Raw genomic sequence first — 26,292 nt, forward strand, 5'->3', positions numbered from 1 at the left:
CCCTTTATAAGAACCCTAATGATAATAGAGTTTTGAGGTAATAAATGTACCATCTCCCCATATAAGAATGTAAGTAATTTATCTTTGTTTAGTACTTTGATTGTTTGCTCATATTTACTTTTTTTTTTCCTCGTCTCCTGTCTGTATTTCCAAATTTATACACAGCTTTGGTCTTTACAGTCAGGAATGCATAGAAGTTCTCTATTTCATTAAAAACCTATTTTTGCCCCCTGCAAGATTAGGCTGTTGTGCTGAATTAGTTTTTCTTGGCTAGTAGGCTACTTCCTTTGCCTTCTGTAATACTGTATCAAGTTCTCTGTTCCTTGGTGGCTGCTAAATCATGTGATCCTTATCGTATCCTTGGTATCTGAATGGTTTCTTTCTAGCTGCCTATAGTATTTTTTTATTTGACTAGAAAATGGGTTTGGATTATAATATTTCTGGGAATTTTCATTTTGGAGTTTCTTTCAAGATGTGGGTTTTTTTCTATTTCTACTCTGTCCTCTTGTTCTGAGAGTTCTCAGAACTGCCCAGCAGTTTTATGACTTCTTGGAATATGTCTAAGTTTCCTTTTCTCTCCTTGATGTGTTTTCCAGTCAGTTGTTTTTCTATGAGATACCTTGAGTTTTGGGGGGTTTTTTGTCTCAAGAGTGTTGCTAGGTTCTATTTGTTCAATTCTAGTTTATGGAGCTTTTTTTTTTTAAGAAAGAGAAAAATAGATTAGTAAAACTAAACAGCATATAACCTGAGACAGTATAATGTTTCACATACAATGTTTTTCCATCCCAGCAAATTATAGAGGGAGAGTTTTTTTTTTTTTTAATCTCTTAGGGTCAAGCTTGGTCATCATACTCACAAATTTAGTTTTGATTTTGTTTAGTTTAAGTTCTTTTAACATATTTTTTTCTATTTACATTGTTGTAGTTATTGTGTTCTTCCTTCTGTTTTACTTTACATTAAGTTCATGAATCTTCCCATGGTTCTCTTAATTCTTTATATTGACCTTTATAGTCTCCATTACATTCCTATACTCCCACTTACTTAGCCATTCCTCAATCAATGGATATCAACAGTTTCCAGTTCTTTGCTAGAATAGCACCAACATTTATATAGCCCTCTAAAGTTTACATACATATCTTCATAACAGCTTTGAGGGATAGGTACTATTATCATCTTTATTTCACAAATGAGGAAACTGAGGCAAAGGAAGGTTAAGTGACTTGTCCTGGTTCAAACATCTAATACATGTCTTGGGGGGGGAGTGGGAGAGTTAGGTGGCACAACGGATAGAGTACTGGGCTTGGAGTGAGAAAGACTCATCTTTCTGAATTCAAATCTGGTCTTAGATACTAATTAGCCATGCAATGCTGGACAAGTCACTTAAGCCTGTTTGCCTAAGTTTCTCTCATCTCAAAAATGAGTTGGAGAAGGAAACGACAAACTACTCCCTCATCTTTGCCAAGAAAATGGGATCATGGAGAGTTGAACATGACTGAAAAATGAAAGAACAAGTGTCTCAGGCCTACTGTGAATTCAGTTCTTCCTGAATAAAGGTTCAGGGCTCTACTCACCATTCCATCTAGTTACTACAATAAGTACTATTATAAATATTTTCCTATATATGTGAACTAACTTTCTGACTAATCTGTGTGGTACATGTCTAGCACTGGGATCTCTCTAGATATTGGGTTTTAAATACTTTTTAAAAAAGTATAATTCAGGGGTGGCTAGGTGGCACAGAGAATAGAGCACCGGCCCTAAAGTCAGGAGGACCTGAGTTCAAATCCAGCTCAGACACTTGACACACTTACTAACCATGTGACTTTGGCCAAGTCACTTAACCCCAATTGCCCTCCAAAATGCAAAAAAAAAAAAGAATAATTCTAAACCTCTTTCTATGAGGACTGGACCAATTCGCAGATTGGCACATATGTTTTTCTTACAGCCCTTATTCTTGTTCTAGACATCTAGTATCCTAATTCTAGTGATTTATACATAATTGAGTCTATTTACTAATGATGTTGTTCAAACTTATATTTCTTACCTGTGTACTATAATTGCTACAATGCTGAATAATTCTTTGCATTTCCTCATGAACCAGCTCCACACAACGAAGGCTGGGCTCCTCTAACCGTTTGATTTGTCTCTTCACTAGTAATTCAAATGAAACCTCAGGCACAAATAAGGCAGGACGTGGCCCCTGAAAAATTTTATTTTAAAATGTAATTTTAATTTATATTCCATAAGATCTAATAGCTATCATGTGATTATTTTTTTACCTACAGAAAGGAGTTATATTTTTGTGATTTTTCTTTATATCAAATGAAAAGTCAACTATATTACACATAAATATATATATATATATGTATACACACACACAAGATTAAAAGAGTACTCACAGTAGCATTTCTAATGGCAGTCAAAATATCAATTGTATTAAGGCCACCCAGAGGGTCAACAGACTCTAATGTTCTCCCAAATGTTTCATGGAAAATATAACATATTCTAGCACCACCACATCTGGAAAGCCAAGGCAAATAATACTAGTATCAGAAAAAAAAGATTAGACTTCTTCCTTTAAATATTCAGGGGAAAAAAAGCATCATTTAGGGGTTTTCTATGTAAATATATTAAATTTGCTGCTCTTCAGTCATTTTTCAGTTTGTCTGACTCTTTGTAACCCCATTTGGGGTTTTCTTGGCAAAGATATTGAAGTGGTTTGCCATTTCCTTCTCCAGTTCATTTTATGGACGAAGAAACTGAGGCAAAGAGGGTTAAATGACTTGCCCAGGGTCACACAGCTAGTAAGAGTCTGAAGCCAAATTTGAATTCAGGAAGATCAGTCTTCCTGACTCCATGTCTGGCAATCTATCCTTTGCACCACATATCCTTTGTCTTCATATATTAAATATAACTCAATGGTATACACCATGGAGAACTTTTCCTTATTTTACAAGTTATGAAATAAAAGTCAATAAGCCTACATTCATCGAAACGTATTAGCAACAGAATAAATCCTCAAATTCCTTTATTTTAATTATGTATCAATTTAAAATAAACACTGAGGCTTAATTCCAATAAACTATACATAAAGCATTTGCAGAAATACTTGAGAGGCAGCATATATGTATGACATTATGGCTGTATGAATAAAGGCAAGTAATTTATCATCTTAGTGCCCTAACCAACTTTCTGAGACTATAAATATTACTATCCTCTCACTAGAAGTGTTCTCTGTATCAATTACATAAATTTTTACTTACAGCTCAGAAGTCTCTATATATTTTGCAGTTCCTTCAATGGTGTTACAATATTCTGTGGCAAATTTAGTAATAAGTTGTAATAAAGTAGCACTCTTGTCATCCACAGGTTCACCATAGCTATTTAGAAGAGACTGATATTGAGCAGCTAAAACATTTATTCTTGTTTTCAGTTCTGGCAAGCAATCCCTAATGTGGTGCATCAATAACCTAAAGGGAGAGAATGTGAATTTTGGAAATATAGTACAAAAACTTGAGGTTATCAATGGTCCCACAAGGCATAAAAATCTGTATCACACAAGTCAAAAAGTACATTGAGCACCATAATTCATCAAATATGGGAAGCTAAAATGATAACAAAAAAAATCAAATTAGATGAAATTCCTTAAGCACAATTCACATACATGGTATATAAATGTATATATTTTAAACTGGATTTAGGGAATCCTGAGTATCAAGAATTATAAAGTTGCCTAGAATAACATTCTCTTAAACTGGGCTTTGACCCCAGAAATCATTCTTCATCACTGTTGTAGGACTAACATTATTTCATGTAGATTAGGTTAGTTTTCCCCCTAAAAAAGGGACTAGAATTATCCTCAAGACAAAACTGATATAAAGGATTAATATCACTTCCTGGTCACCTTAAGACATAAAAAGCCATTAGTTGGCATAAGTAAAGTGAATGATGTCCTACTACTGTATTCCTTCTGAATGTGGATATCATCATAGTAATGTAGGGATATGTCTGCCCAAGAGTCAGTCAGCCCAAATGAGCTAATGTCTTATTCCAATACTATACCCAAATCATTCTGACTAACATGAATCAGGCTTGGCCCATATCATTACTATGATATCCCTATAATATCCCAAATAACACTTTTTAAAACATCCCTGAAAAATACTATGTAAAAAACATTACTGATTGTAGACTTAATGTTAACTTTTAATGGTAGATTTAACAAGCAATATTAAAAATGCTGGTAGTATGCCAAAAATTAACTAAAATTTACATCACAAATACCAGGTGTAGAGCCAAGTTGGCAATATGAGCTCTGGTCTACAAACTCCACTTAACAGATCTAGAAAATGCACCACACCAAACGCTGATGGGGAAATACAGAAAAAGTCACAATGATTCTTTTGTGTAGCCCAACTCAACACAAGGAGACTGAAAAGGAAGTCTGAGGACACTGAGGACAAGGTTAACCAAGAACACACTGCACAGAGAATTCCAGTGCCCATGGAGAGGCTATGTGCCAGGGCAAAGGAGATCCAAGAATCATATGAAGCAACCCCAGACACATACCAGGGCACTGTGACTATACGTGTTTATGAGTTTTGTTTTTCTTGTATTTTCAATGGGGGAGGGGGAGGGATGAAAGGTTTGTGGAGGAGGGTGAAAAGGTCTGCCTTATTTGATCTTATTCAATTAAAACAAAAATTTCTAAATAAAAAATTTCTAAAATTTCTAATAAAATTTCAAAACAGGTGCTTTCAGGCAGAGGCATTACAACATACTCCCAATTTTTAAAAATAATGTCAAGTTTAAGTGAGGAGTCTAAATTCTGGCATCAAGATTTAAATGACTTGCATCTTTCTGTTGTGCAGAGCCAAGGAATAATTTCAAAAACCTTCAAAGCACAAATATCTACAATCTATAGTAATCTGATTTCTGATTTTAAAAAGTCCAAACTGCCTCACCTAGTTACCTCCAACAAGCAATCAAACAAAGCATATCCATATGAAAGCCATTTCCAAATTTGTTGTCTACCTCTAAAGTTTGAGTTCATCAAATCTGTCAGAAGATGTTTCAACAGGGATCCTCTGATGCAGGTTATGTGACTGCTTTGATCAGAGTTCTTAAAGCCTTTCAAAGTTGTTTCTCTTTTGTTTTACACTCTTATTGCCTTGTTTGCTGCCATTTCTCCTTGATCTGCTCATTTCCATATTAGTCATACTTCCTGAGATTCTCTGAAATTATTTTCTTCATCATCTCTTAATACACACTATTTCATTATGTTTTTTATCACAATTTATTCAGTTTCCCCAAATGATGGGTAATCCCTTAATTTCTAGATCTTTTATTTCCTTTTAATACTCGTTAGCATCAGGAAGCATTATTTTAATTATCCCCTTACATCCTGTTTCCTTATTGGTATTTCTACACAAAACTCCTCATGTATGTATATGAATGTTGTGTACGTGTGGGCCCAATACCCCCTACAGCCTTCTTCCATGTTTATATATTCTTCTGTTCATGTTGTTGTTGTTTATCCTATTTTCAAAGAGAGCCAATGACATCACAGAGTGATGTCTTAACTTGCACATAAATTGGATTTAAGTGAGGCAGACAGAGCTGCACAACATCATCGGCCTCATTCTCTTCCAGGGTTACTACTCTGTGGCAAGACAAAAGTCAAGACTACTGGTAATGGTCAGTGCATGTGGATGACCTTGGTCTCTTTGATATTTGACCAAGCTCTAAGTGTTTTAGCTGCCTTCATGTCCTTTGGAACAAACTGTTCTCATCTCCCAAATCAACCATGGGAAGTCTTCACATGCTTGAGGCAGAGATCCCCCTAACTTACTGACAAGTTTGAGGCCTACTGGTCACCCTCAATCTGGTTTAATCTGTCTTGTTTTACCAGGGTGTGGCAGCTTCTTGGAGCCATAAGTGAGAGTTGGGTAATAGGCAGACACCAAAGGTAGATGAATGGCCCTGTAAAGGGCTTAGCAAGCCTTCCCACTAGAAATACTGCTTGATTGGTTGTTGTTCCTGGTGCTGGAAGAGGTTCAAAATGACATCCAGAGTGAAGAGAATTCAAGGACCAAGGAACCACACCTGCTGCCACTATTATCAATGAAAAGGTCTTGAAACGTTATGTTCTAAAAAGGCAAAAGATACAGGCCTACAACTAAGAAATAGCTTACCCTCGAAAACAGAGAACTTATAAAGTAGAAAAAAATGGGGTCTTGATAGAACATGACATTCAAGCATTCCTGATGAAGAGATGAGCAAGAACTTTGAAATGCAAACACAAGAATCAAGAGAAACCTAGAAAAGTAAAGTCATTTGCACGAGTGGAAGGCACTATATGATGAGGTAATGCTAATCTTCTAAGAACAAACAAGTGTCCATACAGAACCTTAATGTCTTAAAACACAGTTAAAAAAGAAAAACAGGTGACTTCAGGGTAGGTTGATCCTGTTTTTGAGGGCTCTAAAAGATGAAAGAAAAGGAAAGGTAAAAGGAAAAAATAATGTAGATAGGAGAAGGAATGGAACTTATTTTTATAATAGTGGCATTGTGAACAGAGAGGTATATAGGGTGTTCAAGGAAGGCTAACACTACATGTACCCTGACCCCAACATAGTTGGTCCACAGACCAAATGGAGGGAAATAATGTGTAAAAAGACTGAACAGGAAGGGGTTGTAAACACACTTAAATGCCAAACAAGAGAGTTTATCTGATCCTAGAGGTAACAGGGAGCTAGCAGAGTTTATTGAGTAGAATGGTAACATGTTCAGATCTATGCCTTAAGAAGATCACTTTAGCAGTTATGTGGAAGATGAAATGGAGTAAATGGAATGACTTGAGGCAAGGAGACCTTAATATAATGAGATTAAAAGAGATAATATTTGTAAAGCGCTTTAGCACAGTACTTGGCTATGGTGTTACATAAATGCTTAGCCGCCATCTCCCCTAATTAGGAAGGTTACTATAATAATCCAAATAAGAGGTGATAAAGACCTAGAATATTATGATGGCTGTGTGACTAGAAAGAATGGGACATACTGGGGTGGCTAGGTGGTGCAGTGAATAGAGCACCGGCCCTGGAGTCAGGAGGACCTGAGTTCAAATCTGACCTCTGACACTTAACACTTATTAGCCGTGTGACCTTGGACAAATCAGAATGGGACACAGTAAAGGTTTCGTGGAGGCAGAAAGAAAATCTGGCAAGAGTTTGCGTATGGAAGATAACCCTGATGGTAACCTGGGTGAGTAGAAGGATGGCAGTATTCAACAGTAAAATAAAAGTTCTGAAGAGGAGTTGCTTAGGGAGGTTTGTTTAAATACAATAAAAGCAGATGGAAAAGTCAAGGTAAAGAATGAATAGTTTGGTTTTAAGATAGTGTGTGTGTTGGGGCGGCCAGGTGGCTCAGCGAGTAAGAGCACCGGTTCCAGTGTCAGGATGACCTGGGGATCAAATCCAGGCTCAGATACTTAGCACCACACCCAGAAATAACTGGCCGTGTAACCTTGAGCAAATTACTTAAACCTTTAAAGTAAAGATGGCTTTAAAAAAAAAAGATAGTGTGTGTTGGGGTGGGAAGTAATAATTAGACAGGTTACAGGCAAACAGTGGAGACCCATAAATGCCATGGTGTAGTGAAGAAAGAAAGAACACTGAATTTACAGTCAGATAATCTGTGTTTAAATCTTGACTCTTCAACAGATCTCATTTTTTATTTTTAAATTGAGATTAATTTTTTTCACCCCTCAGGGAAAAGATAAATGTGACAATCTCTTTCTGCACTCCAAGTTGAAAGAGGCAAAGATGTTCCTGAAAGGCACAAAAGGAAGGCTTTGATGGGGGGAAAAAAGGACAAGAAATGGAGGGTAAATATAAACCCTGTGAGGAGTTTAGAAAGTGAAATAGTGGCATATAGAAGAAAAGAAAAAGAATAGCTACAAAACAGATCTCCTGAAGAGGCAGGAACTGGATGCTCTGAGGAAGAAGTAGTTGATTGATCTTCAAGGAATGATAAAGTAGAACCTGTTAAGTGAAAGATCATCCAGTAAAAACAAAAAGTCAGACAAAGAAGAGGATAATGGCCTGTCTCCTTGCCCAGTTAGTATTTAATGAACTGACAACAAACAACATTAGTCATTGTCTTTCTATACCACATGTATTCAAGACATAAAAGAATCTTCTAAGACTCAAGAAAATTTATGCTTACTACCGTTTGCTGGTAAGTTGTATAGGCACAAATTATATTCCCAAAATGAACTAAAAATAGATTATGAAGTCTTAGGCAAGAAACTGAAGACCCAGAAAGACACAAGTTTTAGCAAGGAATGAAGAAGAGAAAAATTTATTTGTAAAGTGAACAGCTAGTTGGCTTATAAATGGTATCTGAGAATGAAATTTAGATACCTAGACTATGGCTTAAAATAAAAGAATTTTAGTTTCCCTCACCAGTGATGGAGTTGACAAAAATATTTACCTAGAGTCTTGCAAATCTAATAATTAAAAAGGGGGAGGAAGGGTCTCTAAAAAAATCTGGGAGACAGAAAATCACCTATGTTTACCTACCAAGCTAGATACCACAAAGAAAAATGAGCTGGGAGTAATACAGGATGCTTGAGAAAGGAGGTCTACAACAACTTGTGCATAAAGCTTGACAGATTCTATTAGGAAAAAACAGGATTATTATCTAGCAACAATAACTCAGTTGAGATGATTAAAACAAATTAAAACATGAATAGATGATGGCAGATTTGTTCAAATTTCTCCACCTGTGTTCAAGCATTCAAGCAAAAGAAGGCAAATAAATGGGTGAGAGTAACACAAGGCTGAAGAGAAGCAGGGATTTTTAGAGCAGTAGAACAAGCGATTTAAGGGAGAAGGAAATTGAATGGATAAAGTGATCAACTAGTTATAGGTGATAAACTGGGAGAATAATAAGGGATAGCAGACCAGAGGTCACAACGAGAATGAAAATAAGCTTAGGAAGATGGAGATAGAGTGAAAGATGGAAGGACAAGAAACTGTGATAAGATAGAGGAATTTCAGAGTTATAAATCACGCTTTCTACCATTACAGATGATTTTGATACTGTCATAATCTCTATGGGTGGCTGAGTTGGGAGTGAAGATCACAGGAGTTTAAGAAGTTTATGAACAGTGAAACCAGGGTATTTCTTTAATGGCAGACTGGAAAACTGGATAAGGTATTAAATACTTGAAAAAAGGAGAGTGTGATTCCACCATTGTCTAGCACACTCATACAGCAAAAATATGACTATAGTTATTTAGAAAGACAGAACGAAATTTCAAAGAGAGATTGCAGAATTATAGTAGATTTGTATGAAGTTAATACTAAAGGGTCAAAAAATAAATACAAAACAAATGCAACAATCTAAATAAAATAAACAAAGAAACAACAAAACATTGATTAACTACAATAGTCAAAGTTAAAAGACATTTGCTATTAATAAATAATAAACTGACTTCTCTGGGAATTAGTAAAGGATTTTGTTTGTGTGATTACTGGGAATTATCTGAATGTTAAAACAGTGTGCAGAGATGGAACGGCAGCTTGAAATATCTCCTACAAAAATCAGCATTAATAGCAGAGGAGAGGAAATTTACCTTGCTCTCCACTTAGTACTGTTACCAAAAACTCTACCCTGGACTAAAATTGAGGTGAAGTGAAAAGCAAAGAATGGGGTATTTTTTCCTCCTTAGGAAGAAGAAAAATCCCACAATGGCAACAACCAAGAGAGTAAAGGGACCTCCTGAAATCATCCATATGTTGGTAAAGTCCTGCATATTATGCAAATGAGAAACAAATAACTATCCCAGAAGCATCCCACACCCTTCCCCAGCGCCATAATACATCCCACAACACAGTTTTCTATGTCTCCAGGGTGGCAATTTGAATCATATGCATGCCATTTTGCCTGTCATGTCAGACCTACAATGCTACTGAGCTGGGCTCCCCTTCACAAGGTCTTGGTCATTTAGATCAATTTAAATTTCAAGATACCAATGACCACAACTAAAATTTAGCTTACTTCTTTTCAAAAAATCCTTTAATCTTTACCATACTGGTTTACAAAAGAACCACTTCAGACTTCTATAACACACATATGGTCTTTGATGAACTGCAATCAAAACGTATATATGGAAAGCAAGAGATATTGGTAACATTTTACAACCAATCCAACAGCTTATCTTAGCAAGAACAGTTCCAACTCCATAAAATACACTGTTAATAAATACCAAGGAAAATACTGATATTATGAATGTTGTTTTGGACAATTATTTTTAATTTGCATCAGTCCCATTCAAGTTGGTAAGTTGCTAGGGGACCAAATGCAAACCATTTATTTCAAAGTCACTGCATTATGTTATTCGTCAATCTTATCTAAATTCTAGCCCTTATTTTTTGGCTTAATGAAATTTTAGAATGAATATACTATGCATTAAGATGGGTTATGTAATTAAAATACAAGACCAATAAAATTATAATTTTGGGGGGGGGAGTTTCGTTTTGAGAACAAAATGTGAGGGAAATTCCATTGTAATTTATCTATCCTAATATCTGATAGGCATTTTAGGCCCCACAGTATCAGACTTGAAACCTGAACTATTCTTACCATGGATAAGATAGAAGAATTGAATTGAGAAGTCTTCTGATAATCAGAATTGTTCAGATTTTTATTCTCTTCCTAAAAGCCATCAAAATGGATCTGGGTTCTTTTGAATTCTAACAAACCCCACACTTAGTCTTTAGTTGTGAGGAATTTCTTACCTCCCACCTCCTTAGCAACCACGGCTCCTGAATATCCGAAATAGAAAGTTCTTCCTACCAAAGTTCTTGGCACTATGAAATGATTCAACATTGGAAACCAATTTTTTTTAAAAGTATTTTCAAACTTTATTTACAACTGTCATAGTGACAAAAAGTAGTTTTGAGGTAAAAAAAATTCTAGTTTCTCCCTGAGCTTAAAAAGGACAGAAGTTTCAGAAAGTTGAACGAGCATTTTTTTTTAATGAAAGCATTTTTATTTTTGATACATTCAGTTACAAATACACACAAATTACTTCCAAAAAGGGGAAAAACAACAATAACAACAAACAAAAACTCACAATAACAGAGAGGCCAGATAAAGAGCATAGCTCTTCCTAGGGTAAATGGATCAATCCAGGGGGAATGACTCTTCCGAAGATCCTGGCCTATGTTATAGGCTGTCAGTCCCTCACCTGCTCAGAATTCTAAATGGCAGTAGAGAGTGGTCTCAAGACCAGAAAGATAATAACCCACCAGCCATAAAGATATATATACACAAGGTAGGTTTGTTATGCAATGTACAAAAGCACATTTCATCACACAGCAAGACTAGGACAGATGATAACAGGTAGCAGATTTGGGGGGTGGGGGTGGGAAGAGGGGTGCTGGATACCCACCCCATCAAGAGATTTCAAAAGACTCTCCCCTCCACAGGAGTTGAATGATGATCAAAACTACAGCAGTGTATACACAACAAAGACTCTCTGCTACCAAACCACAACTAGCGAGAAAGAAGCAGACCTATCATGGGGTCATCAGCAAAAATTGCAGGGATAGGTCATCTCCCTCCTCTGCCCACCCCCCCCCCCCACTCCCCACTGTTACAATATGGAACTAAACATTATTGCCATCAAGGTTTACAATACAAGCAGATGAGATGGGAGGTAAGAAAAGGGGAGAGATAACTCTCAAACCTGGTCCTACTGATATATAAAACCAACACCCTTCCCCAGCCTTCCCCAGAGCCATACTACCCATTAAGGTGTTAAATACAAATATATTACACTAAGTCCAAGACTAAGGGACTAAAATAGGACTGATTGGAAATAGGGAGACAATGGTCAAGTGCCTTGAATTCTCTTGTTATACCCAAGGAAAGCCTCCAAGTTTGATTCCTTATCATCTGCTGCCTCTCTGTTCAAAGTCACAGAGGATCTGGCAACAAGATGGAAATGTTTTTGTAATTTCTTCTTTGGACCCTGGACTCCAAAGTGGAGAGCCTCACCATAGTCAGTTCATAAGTGAGCTCCCAATGTTCCTGTGGAAGCTGCCCTTCCAGACAAAGGGCCAAGGAGGGGGAGAGGAAGGAGATAGGAGTGGCAGAATTAGGGAGGTTGAGAGGAAAACTCATCTGAATACAACAACCTTTTCTTTCTGGAGCCTCCTCAGAGCAGAGCAATCCAGGGTAGCCTCCTCCCCTCTCCACTACACACATACACACAATACCTACCTCTTCAGAACTTGGAAAGCTGCAAGATATTTGTCACAGTAGTACTGGTACCTGACCTACCATGTGTCACCCCACTCTCACTCACTCCTCCTCCTCCTTCCCCAACCCATGCTCCTTCCAAGTCCCAGGCTACACTGCCCCTCGTAACCAAAAGGAAGACTGAGCTCCCACCTAAAAACAATACCAAGGAAACCTTTGTTTCTCTTCCCCTCACTCCTTCACTTCTCATGAAAAAGAAGGAGAATATTCAAGGTGAAAATTAGGCTGAAGGCCAATAGTAAATGACCTAGTTAGTCAGACTGGCTAGAATCAAACAGGTGGGAAGAGGCTGAAGATTCAGCTCAGAGACTGGTACAGGGGCTTTCAATTAAAGAAATAGAACCGAGGCAATCCCAAACCTCCTGCTTAGACTTTGAGAATGGTAAGAGATGAGAGGAACGCTGACATGTGCCTTTCATCCTGAGAAGGGCAAGGGACCCATCCTATAGCTCTCTTATCCTCCCCATCGACCACAGAGGGACATGGGATGCCAGGGCACCAAGAACAAAAAGGGATGGATACTTTGGGAAATGAACCTAGAAAGTCTTGCCCTCCCTACCCACAAACAAAAAACAGATAAAGACTGACAGAGAAGTCCTCTGTCAGAGGAAGACAGAGATCAGGAGTAAAGGAGGGGAAAAAGGAGACGGGAGGTAATCAAGGGAATTGCCCACATGTTTGTCTCACAGCTAATGCCCTTGCCATTAGAAAGCTCCCAGTATGGTCTGTTTCCCATTTTCCCTTGTTAACTCATTCAAACACACTCTGAACAGACACAAAAGGAAGGAGAAAAAAAATGGGACATGACGGCTCTACCTACAATTGTACTTCTGAGTCAGCAATATTCCCCTCTGAATGCTTTCTGGCTGTAGGTCTATTTTCTCTTATTCCTGTCATTTGTTTTCTTGCTCAGAATGTTCATTACTTGCTCTGTCTTTTACCAATACCCTCTGGAATATCCCAACTCCTCAAGACTATGCAGAGTTCAGATAGTGATATCAAAGGAGCAGACACTTCCCCAACCCCAGTTAAGTGATTTCCTTTCTCAGAAGGCCTTGTTGATCTTTGCATTGAGGACTCAGCTGCTGAATACTTTTCTTTTGGAAAAAAAAATATACATATCAACAAAGAAAAAAAAAGAAAACCAACCCAGTGATCTCACAGGTGCAAAACTGAAGCCATCATTGGACTTTTTCAGTACTGTGGTTCACTCATTTTCCATCATGATGGGGAAAAAAAACCCATGTATTTTTTTTTTTGCCTCCTTTTGGTGCCTTCAATAGATTTGCTGTTCCTTCTTCTTGTTCCGTTTCTTTACTGGTTTCTTGATCATTTTCTTGGACCTAGAACTCCTCTGGGGGCCATCTTAGCTCCCAAATTTCCACTTCTCCCTCTGTGGGCTCCACCACAGCAGAAAGCTGGCAGTCTTCCAGTCTGCAGTAGCGATCAATGCCTGAAGGACCAGGAAAGATCTGATAGAGACACCATCCTTCCGAGTATTCAGTCCAATCTCATCCATAGATGGGGTGCTCATCATCATCTCAGTCATGTCAGTTGATCTCAGATTATTAGGGCAGTGAATCATGAAATATGTACACATGAAATCCTAAGGGAGACTGACCTACGCCCTTGGACATTTAAAAAAAGGTCCCTGGGCCAGAGAAGAGGGCACTGCAGTGATCCAGCATCCGGCAGTTTTCTCAAGGTTTTAGGGCCACAGAGGGATTCATCATTCCAGGACACGCCCTCTGGGGGCAAGATCTCAGATGCATTGGTTCCCACTGCTCTCAGCCACTACCTGGAGGAAAGGCTAGCAAGCAGATGTTCCAATCCTGTTACCAGTGAGCTCTTCCCAATATGGTTTTATAATGGAAATTAAAGAAGATGCATTACTATCTATTTTGCCGCTGCACCTTAAGGATCACTAGGCCTTTCCATTTAACATACAGCTAAAACTTGTGTTATTTCCCTTTATTAAAATGTGAGTGGCTTAAGACCCATGACTGTCTTACCTTTTATCTTAAGTACTTAATATAGTGCTTTTCACATAAGTGATTAACAAATCCTTTTTCATTCATTTACTTACTTTTATGGATAACGTTTTGGTTTCTTAATACTAATGCATAATAAGTAAAACTCTAATTGCAAAGTAACAAAACTATAAAACTGTATATAATTGACACTTAACACTTAAGTAAATCACTGTTTAAGCCTCAATTGCTAAGCCTTCTGGAAAAGGAAAGAGAATGCTTCATATTTAAAGTAGGAAACGTTACCTGTTCAGTGTCCTAGCGAGGTATTTTGTTCCGTTTCTGTTGGCTAGTGATGGGTATTTCTTTTGAAGAAAAGCATATTCATCACGGATAGAATCCGATACACTCTTCTTATTGTTAATATCCAGTTGGCTCCTAGAGGTTGAAAGTAATAAAATTATTAACAAGAAACTGCTGTTAAACTAAATTAGTCTTTTATCTACTTTCACTGAAAATATGAGCACATGATTATCCCTTGTTCTTGTCAACTTTACTAGAGACTCCTCCCTCCCCCCTCACACCCAGGCGCAACATGAGTAAAAACAATTTCACCAAAACATGTATTATATACATATCTTCTCCATGAACCTGTTTGCTGAAAACTACTCTCATAATAAAACATCCATTACCCACAAAGTATAACACACAACTCTAACCTACATCTACCCTATGTCAGCTGACTGAAAAAAAAAAAAGGGGGGTGGGGGACTGGTAGATAGATGGAGCTGGTGAGATGCACAACAGAGACTGGAGGGGAGGGACAGGAGAAGAGGAGAGGAAAGGAGTAGGAGAGAAAAGTTAAGAATTATAGATTGCAAAGGTTTGAAAGGACCTTAAGGGACAACTAGTCCAACCCTCTCGTCTTACTTTTGAAGCAAAATGAGGCCTCGAGGTTAAATAACTGGCCCAATATCACACAGCTAATTAATGACAGATACACCTAAAATCCAGCTCTCGTCATTCCCACTTTAACGTTATTTGTTCTATTTAAAATTGCCCCACAAAACTTTTTATTCCTACATTTATAGGGTTCCTTATAGTCTTATGTAGCCATTCTCTATTTAAAGAAATAGCTTACCTGTTTACCACTCCTATTATGCCAAGTTTAACTGGAATGACCCTTCCCATCAACACATCCATTGCATCAGTCCCAGCATCCATGAGATCTAGTTTAGTGATTACAGCAAGGGTTCTACGACCTAATAATTGTAAATAAGAAAATACCCAGTAATAAGGAACAATCACTAAATGTTGATATATCAGTTCAAAAATCAGTCTTAAAAATGGGTTTCTTGGGGCAGCTAGTTGGCACAGTGAATAAAGTACTGGCCCTGGAATCAGGAGGACCTGAGTTCAAATCTGGTCTCAGACACTCAACACTTACTATCTGTGTGACCTTGGGCAAGTCACTTAACTTAGTCACTTAACTGCCCTGCCCTCCCCCCTCTAGAGCCCCCAAAAAAGGGGGAAGAGGTTTCTTGTTAAAAGTTAGCCATGGAAAATATCACATTCAATAACATTCTTTCAAAACAAGTAAAGAGTATCTTAAGCATATAATTGTTTACATTCAATGAAGTTAAAGCTACAGAATTTTTTAAAATCCCATTTTAAGAAACAAAGAGCTAATCATTAAGTACCTTTATTTCTAACAGGTACAGACATGGAAAATCCACAAATTAAGATTCTATATATGCAAAGATTCTCATTTTCTTCAAACTATATTCATCTTCCCCTTCCAAATTTCTCTAAATTCTCTTCTCCTGTTATACTAGTTATTAAAACCCTAATAAAAAATGAAATGGGCTATTTTCTGATATTTATACCAGATTTATTTTGCATCAGCATAATGGCTATTTATAACAGTATTTAAAATTATAAAAAAAAAGAATACACATTTTAAAAAAAAATTTGCTACTGATATTCAAGAGGAGAAAAATCTCTACTTAGATACTTATATAGGTGGATAAATATAGTAGGTAAAGCCATCATCTGCCTTACTTTATCATAGTAAGAGATATAACACTACTATGAGGACATAATGTAACTGATAGAAAATCCATGACATATCAAGGCACTCAAAAATAAAATTTTAATGTATTTCAAAGAACACAAAAGTCTAAATATTTTCTCTGTGCATTCCTATAAGGTTTCTCAAAGCAGTTCTCAGAGCATGCTAGAAACTACATCACTGATAATCCAATGTTTAAAACAAAGGAAAAGGGACAGCTAGGTGGCGCAGTGAATAGAGCACCAGCCCTGGAGTCAGGAGGACCTGAGTTTAAATCCAGCCTCAGACACTTAACACAAAAAACTAGCCATGTGACCTTGGGCAAGTCACTTAATTAAACCCATTTAATTATTCCCCCTCTAAAAAAGCAAAAAATAAATAAAAAATAAAAAAAGGAAAATCAAATTTTCCTCAAAGAAATAAACAGAAAAAAAACCCCTAAGTTAAATTATATTCTGCATTAGCATTTTAATTTAAAAATAACAAACAGAAAGCATTTTCATTTAAATATACTACTTCATTTATAATTAGTATCACTAGCGTTAGGCAAGAACACAAAAACTACTTTCCCCCCTCCTCTTTAAAGGTAAATTTATAAGTAGAATATGTCTATTCCCTTTTCTCATCAACCAATTTCAAACTTTTATTCCTTACCATCTGGATCTACCTCTCTTGAAATTTTAAGAGCCTCTGATGTTGCCATATCTGTATTAGCAGCAGTGACAGCCAGAATAATAGAATTAGGGTTACTAATGAAACGAAGGATGAGATCTCTGATTTGAAGTTCAATATCCTTCGGTTGATCACCTACAGGTACCTAAAAATGTAAGAAAAATCAATTATCATAAGCATGAAGATCAAATTCTAATGGTAGAGATTCTATTAGACTAGCCAGTGCCATTCCTGGTCACGTATAAAAAAATATAGCTGAAGGATACAGAATGTGAACACTATTTATGGGGTTAATCAACAAGACCACTGTATTTTTTACAAGATAAAAGTGCCAATTAATAGGTAACATCCTACCCACAAGGAAGTAAGCAAAATTTTTCCTTACCTTTGTCATGCCTGGCAAATCCACAAGAGTCAGGTTTACAACGTTAGGTGAAAAAATTTTAAGATGAATAGGTTCAGGACTGACCCCCTAAAAATAAGTTGTTTAAAATATTAACATTAACTAAAGTTATACAAAATCTATTAAAATAACATATTAAGAATGAATGATTTAAAACTAATTATACCATGAATATGGACACTGTGAATTAAATCATGCTCCCTGAAGTGTAACTACACAAAGCAACAATCCAATAAAATATGACGACAGTTTAAAGGTCCTGTTTGTATAAAAACTGTGTAATAAAGGACTTATACAGCACTACCATGGTTCTTAATACTCTACTTTCTTCATCTCAATTTGAAAGCCTTTTCTGATTCTTCAAAGCTAGTTATCAACATACATAAATCAACTCAAATTATTTGCTACTGTACAGAGATAATGATTCCCCTCTGCCACCAACATATTTTGGTTGAGATCATGTCTTCCCCACTTCGTGCATCCTCTTCCCAACTCACCAAATGTTATAGATTTGGGTCATCATGAATAAGGACTAGAGAGTCTAAACTGTTCGTTTTTTGCCTTTGCACATGCCATTTTCATTACCTTGAAATGCCTTCCCTTCTTTTCCCTAACCTGTTTCAAAACTCTTGTCTGTGAAGCTTTTCCTGAACAACGTCCTCACTGGAATTCCTACCAGGAAGGTCCCTCCAACCTCTAAATCTATGACTCTATTTTAACTTGTATTTATATTTTGCTATTTTTCAAATGGTATAGAAGATAGCCAATGAAAAGGCCTGGAGGCAAGAGCCTCAGTATCCTATGTGAGAAACACAGATAAGATCAACTTGGAGAGTACAGAAGGGAGAACAATATATAGTCAAGCTAGAAAGATAAACCAGGGTCAGGTTGTGAAGGGCTTTAAAAGTGAAACAGGGGGCGGCCAGGTAGCACAGTGAGTAAGAGCACCAGCCCCAGAGTCGGGATGACTTGGGATCAAATCTGGGCTCGGATACTTAGCACCCACCCAGAAACACCTGGCCATGTAAGCTTGAGCAAGTTACTTAACCCCAATTGCTTAGGGGTGGCCAGGTGGCTCAGTGAGTAAGAGCACTGGGATGACCTGGGATCGAATGTGGGCTCTGATACTTAGCACCACACCCAGAAATAACTGCCCGTGTAACCCTGAGCAAGTTACTTAAACCCAAGTGCTTTAAAAAAAAAAAAAGTGAAACAGAAGACTTAATATTTGATTCTAAAGGCAAAAAGAAGCCACCAGAGTATACTGATTAGGGGAATGACATGGTCAGATCAGCATTAAGGAAAAAATCATTCTGACAGCAGTGTAGAGGAAAAACTGGAGTAAAGAGAAGCAAGACAGAAAGAATAATTTAATAAATAGGCTATTGCAAAATCCAAGTGAGAAGTGATGGCCTGAAATAAAGTGGTTACTATGTGAGTGGAAAGAAGGGTTTAGATATGAGAGATGCTCTGGGAAGTAGAAATGGCAAGAGCTGACAAGTGATTAGATATGTGAAGTAAGGATTCAAGGATAACAGCATGGTTAAGAAACTGGGAGAATGGAAAAATGTTGATGCTTTTGACAGGAACAGGGAACTTTGCAAAAGAGGTGAGTTTTGGGGGAAAGATAATGAGTTCTATTTTAAACATTTATTTAGGCATGTATTTAGACATATTTAGTGTGAGAAGCCTAATCTGCTGTGATAGTACTGAATACAGCAGCTAAAGTAAAGTGATATAAACATGACAATATCAGAAATATATCATTTAAAAAGTAAAATTCTTGATGTTATATGAGCCTATGGAAAAAAAAATACAGCAGAAGATTTGTCTATGAATTTTTTGTGTATCTATCAAAGGTATAATCACTTGAAGAAAATTGAATATATTCCTTATGTACACATTGCAGGGGTTCAAAAAATATTTGTTTTCATTACTTCTGTTAATACAATCCAACTCTAAAGAAAATTTCAGTCTCAAAAATCCATACCTTATTGTTTCCTGAAATCCTCTCTGTTTCATTTTCAATTTCTTGTCGAATTTCATCAAAATCAGTGTATAACTAAAATAAAGTATTAAAATTTAAAAATTTAAATCTTTACATTTGGATAAAAGACAAACTATGAACTGGGATCATTGGCAAAATCTTGAGGCAGAGAAACCAATTAATCTGATGAACAAGATTTAGTAGATAATTTTCCTTTTGCTTAGTGACTTTAAAAAAGTTACTTCAAAATTATACACCAAATAACCAACAGTAGAAACTCAACTGGTGTCCTTTTTCACTATAAAAATAAAAATGCTTCAATTGTTGATAAATACTAAAATTATTCCCCAAAACATATTTGTATTTTATGCAATTACCTTATTTTTGGTGTGCAGAAATTTACCCCACTCTTCAGCTTGAATACCTGAAAACAAATAACCAATCCTTTAGACAATGCTACAAACCTTTTGCTTTAGCTTCAGTTAAATAGCTAAAAAGAACTAAATTCATATGTAGTTATATCCATCTATATATGTAATTATTTATTAGAGCACTTAATAAAAAAATTTAAGTTTGTTCAAAGTCTGAGATAAAGCAGCCTGTTATTTTTTCCTATAAGAATGTTTTTGAGTACTACTAAATAGGTTCTTTTTTGGGTTGTTTTTTTTAACCATCACAGTTTTTTTCTCAGTGAGAAAAGCCCCAATGAGAAAAATGCTGATCAGTAATTATTCTGCAACTTAAGAGTCTTGGAAAGTTGTCTGGTTTATATGAGAGGCTAAATGACTTTCCTATAGCCAGTATGTGACCTCTCCAGAAGAACTAAGAACTTAACCCTTTATCTTCCTAATCATGAGGCCTGTTTTCTATCTATCACATTAAACCGTCCTGACAAAATATGTCTTTTGGAAGTTAAAAGACCTGTCTTTTATTTCGAAATTACAAACTGTAGACAAAGAAGCTATAAAAGATAAACATAGGTCTCCTAGTCTTGAAATCTGCATCTGATTAACAAAATTACCTTCCTTTATTTTTAATAGACACTGTTTGATAGGAAAATAAGCTTTAAAAAAATCTTTTTAAATAGTATTTTCTCCCATAAAGATATTTAATTTAGTTAAAAGCTGAAAAAATGAATATTCAACTAAGAAAAGAGTATGTAATGAATATATCTACACATAGTTAATAAAGCGAAAAATATACATGCATGGGCGTGTATATTTTTCATTCATATATAAAACTCGGGTTTCTGTTAAGCCGCTCAAAGTTCTGCTTCACTGTATATATCTTTTTAAGTGAAGTCCTTGACATTCTGAAAGCTTCCCTAGTTTCTACCCCACTCATCAATCTCCATGCCAATACAAAATCACCTCCAAAACAAATTTTCCCCATTTTAAATATATCTGATAGAAAGCCAGGGGTGTAGGCACAAAGAGATTGAGGGTAGGGCAGAAATTAAGTAGAAGCAGAAAACAAGACCCAGGGAAGAGACAATTGGTTCACTTCACAGATTCATTATATTACATAGCATACAGAAAAAAAATTTTTGTTACTCTGGAAATTTTTGCTACCTCACCTCCTGAATTCAGAGATTCTGTTTTTCCTGCATTTTCCAAAAACACACTAGGCAACACCTTGGAAGTGATATACTGGAAAGGGACACTACTGAACTTCTTAAAGATTTGGAAATGATAAATGGTTCTAGTTTTTGCAATTTAAGATTGCTTTAAAATGCTAAGTGCTAATGCAAACATACAAACAGAATTCGATTCATTACAAGCATCAATTTGAAAAAGGTCTTTTATAGTATACCTAAAACCAAAAAACAATTTCATCACAGTAAAGTCACATAAAATAATAAATTAAAGCTAATTAAGATTTTCTTTGGTAGGAAAAGCAAAGAATAGTGGGGGAAAACATGCTCCTCTCATAAGTGAAGTGTTTAACTATTTGAAGCACAAAGGATAGTCCCTTTCCTATAAAGTCACTCAGGAGAACCTCAAATAGATGGGGACTTCCATCTCAGGAAAGGAATATATTAATTTACTTTAGAATAACAAAGTCCTAGGTTTATTTTTAAACACATTAAACATTATATTTACCATAAAAAATTCTTATAGACTGATGCAAAGCCCAAAAGGTTCTAAGAACCACTAAACTGATATAGTAGGGGAAAAAACGACTAAGAATGCATACAAGGCCTTAAGAATATTCAAGCGCACATGCAGGTTTATAATAGAAAAAGGAACAAAAGCAAGTGGATAAAAGAAACCTTTAGAAAGGTGTCTTGGATTTTTCCATGTTGCAGGGTCTGTAGTTAAAAAGAAATAGCATAGAATGATAAGTTTAGCACTTATTGCTGAAATTTTATATCATTTTATCAGATGTACAAAAAGCATAACACATTTGAAATGTGCATATTGTTCAATCATTCAGAAGCACATTCAAGTTTTAACAGATAGGAAAAAAAGACATGTATGTATATGTCCAACACATACATACATACACACACATACATACATAACATATACATATATACAAGACACGCTCTCAGCTCTAGGAATTTTCTCTGTCTTCCATGTGTGAAATGCTCTTCCTCTCTCATCTCTGCCTTCTGACTTCCCTGGCTTCCTTTAAGTCTCAAATAAAATTTCATCTTCTATAGGAAGCCTTTCCCAACTTCTTTTAATTCTAATACCTTCTCTCTCTCTTAATTATTTCCTATTTATATTGTATACAGATTATTTGTACATATTGTTTGCTTGTTGTCTCCCACCCCCCCTTGTTAGCGTGTGAGCTCCTTAAGGTCAGGGACTCTTCTGACTTTTTATATTCTTAGTGCTTAGGATAGTGCCTGGCACATAATAAATGCTTACTGACAATTATATGTACTTGTGTAGACCATTAGACTATTAATTCCTTGAGAGTAGACATTGTGTCATACTTTTATCTCCAGTGTTTGACACATAGGGAATTAATAAATGCTTGTTGATTGATAATAACCAAGCATTTTCTATGTTACACAACTTGGTCAATTTTTAAATTTACTAGACAGAATTATAGAATCTTATTTTATTTTATTTTACTTTTTGGAGGGGGGAAGGCATGGCAATTGGGTGTAAGTGACTTGCCCAAGGTCACACCACTAGTAAGTGTTAAGTTTCTGAGGCTGCATTTGAACTCAGGTCCTCCTGACTCCAGGGCTGGCGCTCTATTATACACTGTGCCTCCTAGCTGCACCAGAATTATAGAATTTTACTGGTGGAACACACTAGTTTAACATCCTCATTTCATTGAGCAAGTAAGTGATTTATCTAAACATTACATTATTTAGATAACAGCAGAGAGGGCTTTAGAACCCAGGATATCAGGGTTCAGTGGCCAATAGGCTATTTCATGCATGATTAACTACCATAATATAAACATTAAAAATCCATAACGTGTTGATTTAAATTTAGGTTATAGGTATGCTGTTACTTATACTATAAATTTCCTATCAGAGCCTTGATACCCTAGTTGGTATGTATTCAGGGATGGAGGGGAAATATATAAAAGAGAATTTCCAGAATTTAAAGAACCTACAAAGGATATTAAACTTAAAAAATTTTAACTTAGGGGAGGCTAGGTGAACAGAGTGAATAGAGCACTGCAGTCAGGATGACCTGAGTTCAAATCCAGCCTCAGACACTTACCACTTACTAACCGTGTGATCCTCAGCAAGTCATTTAACCTCAATTGCCCTGCTTTTCCCCTCCATAAAGCAAAAAAAAAATAAAATTTTAACTGATTAGTTTTATTTTCTAATATTATAATCACTTTCTTCACCAACAATTCTCCCTCATAATAAAGAAATACATGCAGTCAGGCAAAACCAACTAATAGAGCAATATATAGAACTCTTTATTTGCCACATTCTATCCTCAGTTATCTAAGTTCAGTTGCCTTTTTGTGATTTTTATTTTGTATTTTTTTTATCATTATGTATATTATCCTCCCGATGTGGTGCTTGGGGTGTCTATGTTTGTAACATCAGTTTGTAAAATCATATCCCCCCACCCCAGCCTCAGAGCATTAACTCTGCCCCTTCCCCCTGCCAGCACTCTGCCTAGCAACAATTCATGAACTGTTTATCTCCCCCTAGTATAATGGCCAGCTGCACCTATGAATCCTTCAATGCACTATCTGTAGATTAATTCCTCAGCCAATTAGGCACATCTGAATTCCCCTTATCCTTGGTTCCCAACATCTATCTTGTCAAACATGACACTGATGGGTGGCAGACTAGGAGCTTCTCAGTCAGCCAGGACCTCTAGCTGACTTAGTGACATTTCAGGCCTAAAAACCACACCTCCAGGTAGCCCCCGCCCCACCCCCAGGTTCCCAATGTATTATGGGCAATATGTCTGGGCAGTTGATATTAAAAGTGCATGTTCTTTTAAGCACCGACCACTCCTTAATTCCTCCCTAATCCCACCCTTACTCACCTTGTTAGCATAATTGGCATCTGATTTACTATTATAACTCTTTATAAACTATACCTATGACTTCTTTAAGTTTGCAGGTTCCCTAAGAGCCCCTGCCTGCTGCAAAGAGTAACAATAAACTTTTACAATCCCGACTTAAAAGATTGCTTGGGCCTTGTAAATTCATTCCAGACATTCATTCCAGTCTTTAGTGTATATAACTAAGAGTGGGATTGCTGAATCAAAAGACAGCATTTTTTGCATAATTATAAATTATTTTCCAGAATAGTTGAACCAACTCACAATTCCACCTACAATGCATTATAGAAAAATGATTCTTAGTCTTATATATGTGTCAATTCACTGTATGTCTTGGAAATCAGACTTGATTAATATATTTTTCCCTATTCTACAACTTCTCTATTTCCAATCAAATTGATTTCATGTATGTTAAGGCTTTAAAATGTTATATAATCAAAACTGCTTATTTTATCTTTTAAGATGTTCATTTTAGTAAGTTTCATCAGGTTAAGAATTTTCCTCCTTGCCCTGTGAAAGGTGTTTCAACCTTTCATTCTCCAAAAAAAATTTTTTATGTGACTATATTTAAGTGAAGTATATACTTGGCATTTCATGTTTTATACACTACTTTCTGCCAAGCCGCTTTCCAATTTTCCTAAGCAGTTAATTGAATGGATTCTTTTCCTCAGAAAGTTATGTTCTTGAGTTTATTGACAAGGGCTTACTATATACATTTGCTTGTTTCTCCTATTCCACTATTTTCTATTTTTTTGGTTAAATAATCAGTTTGACCATATTTAAATAAATGCTGCTTATAAGTACAATTTGAAACTGGCTAATGATAGGCTACCTTTATTCTTAATTTTTTCATTATTTCTCTTGAGATTAACTTTTATTATTCTAGATGAATTTTGTTATTTTGTCTTGTACTACATAAAAGTCCTGAAAAAGAATGATTTTTATACCATTAAAACTGAAAATAAATTTAGGATCTATTGTCATTTTTATATTCATAAGGTTTCACCTTATGACAGTTCAAGGAGCTGATTCACCCCACTTGTACAGGAAGGTGAATATTTACAGGAAGTACACTCCAGTGAGCTAGAGTTATCATATCAGAAGGACCGGTTAAGGTATACTTCAATGAGAGAGGACAGTTAGGACTATAGCTGCAGAGAACCTGGAAGCTGGTAGATAGTGAGAACTGAAGGGGAAATAGTAAAGGGAGGCGGGGGCACATAAATAAAAGATGTGGGTGTAGAAAGTTGTGATTTCTCTTCGTCTATACTTATTCCATCAAATTCTTTACTCCTCTTACTGGCATAGGTAGCACTCTGTTTTATCTGAATTTTATCAGCAAAGCTTCTACTGTTTCTCTCTACTACAAATAATGGTAGCTGGGGCATCTAGGTGGCGCAGTGAATAGAGCACCGGCCCTGGAGTCAGGAGGACCTGAGTTCAAATCCAGCCTCAGACACTTAACACAAAACTAGTCGTGTGACCTTGGGCAAGTCACCTAATCCTAATTACCCTACCTTACCCCCTCCAAAAAAAAGGCAAAAAAAAAAAAATCTTAAAAATAATGGTAGCTGTTCATTGTAGCTATATATCATGTGGCATCTTAGTGTTAGGGGTGATATATATGTGTATATACATATACAATACTGTTGCTAATAAGTATGTTGCTGATGTCTTGTTGCTAATATTTCCACATCAATATTCAATAATGATATTGCTTTATAATTATCTTTTCTGTTTTCTCTCTCCTTGATTTGTATATGAGAACCATACTGGTCTCATAGATGGAATTTGATAAAATGCCTTCTGTCTCCACTTTTGTAAAAAGTCTGTGGAGCAAAGTACTTTACTGTTCTTTTAAATGTCTGATTCTCACACCCTGCAAACTGCCAAACATGATTAAAATATAGAGGGATTATGGAAAGAGACACACACTAATAAACTGCTGGCCAAGGTGTAACTTGATCCAAACACCCTGAAAAGCAATTTAGAATTTTATTGAGAGCAACTAAAATATTCATATCTCTTGACACAGAGATTCCATTGCTAAGCATATGTGTAGGAGAACAATATATGCAATGACAACAAAAATATAAATAGTAACAATAATTAAAATGAATTGCAGTAGAATTATGAACATGCTTGGCTCCATATCAATACCTGTGAGGTTTTTCCTTTTATATAAACTTTTCAAAAATTATTTTTCTTCTACAAAATCTAGCACTGGTGAAAATGCATTTTTTTCTTTTAGCTCCAGCATCCCTCTCCTTAACTTTTTTTCCTTCTAAAGGAAAATTCTGTTAAAAGACATATAAGCTTCCCTCTCACCAACAAATATCGTGCTGAAACAGAAA

General features: G+C 36.1%; 1 protein-coding gene and 1 pseudogene across 6 annotated transcripts in view; both read right to left on the reverse strand.

The window, feature by feature from the left end:
• Nucleotides 1-26,292, reverse strand: part of DNM1L (dynamin 1 like) — an 88,294-nt gene that overhangs the window by 22,271 nt on the left and 39,731 nt on the right. For 4 of the 6 annotated variants that reach the window (XM_069094840.1, XM_069094841.1, XM_069094837.1 and 1 more), the window contains exons 3-12: nt 21,709-21,747; nt 19,814-19,860; nt 19,440-19,511; nt 17,432-17,518; nt 17,029-17,191; nt 15,445-15,565; nt 14,610-14,741; nt 3,264-3,470; nt 2,400-2,520; nt 2,045-2,200 (exon numbers count right to left, since the gene is read on the reverse strand). In XM_069094840.1, the coding sequence (XP_068950941.1) occupies nt 2,045-2,200; nt 2,400-2,520; nt 3,264-3,470; nt 14,610-14,741; nt 15,445-15,565; nt 17,029-17,191; nt 17,432-17,518; nt 19,440-19,511; nt 19,814-19,860; nt 21,709-21,747 (1,145 nt within the window). The remainder of the gene's footprint in view (nt 1-2,044; nt 2,201-2,399; nt 2,521-3,263; nt 3,471-14,609; nt 14,742-15,444; nt 15,566-17,028; nt 17,192-17,431; nt 17,519-19,439; nt 19,512-19,813; nt 19,861-21,708; nt 21,748-26,292) is intronic. The other 2 variants (XM_069094842.1, XM_069094839.1) reach the window with 1 other exon arrangement.
• Nucleotides 10,907-14,601, reverse strand: LOC138166397 (protein LBH-like; annotated as a pseudogene).

This window comes from Petaurus breviceps, unplaced genomic scaffold (assembly GCF_028583685.1).
Source record: "Petaurus breviceps papuanus isolate PSGF00001 unplaced genomic scaffold, PetGlider_PUasm1.0 221, whole genome shotgun sequence".
In the NCBI taxonomy this organism is placed as follows: domain Eukaryota; kingdom Metazoa; phylum Chordata; class Mammalia; order Diprotodontia; family Petauridae; genus Petaurus; species Petaurus breviceps.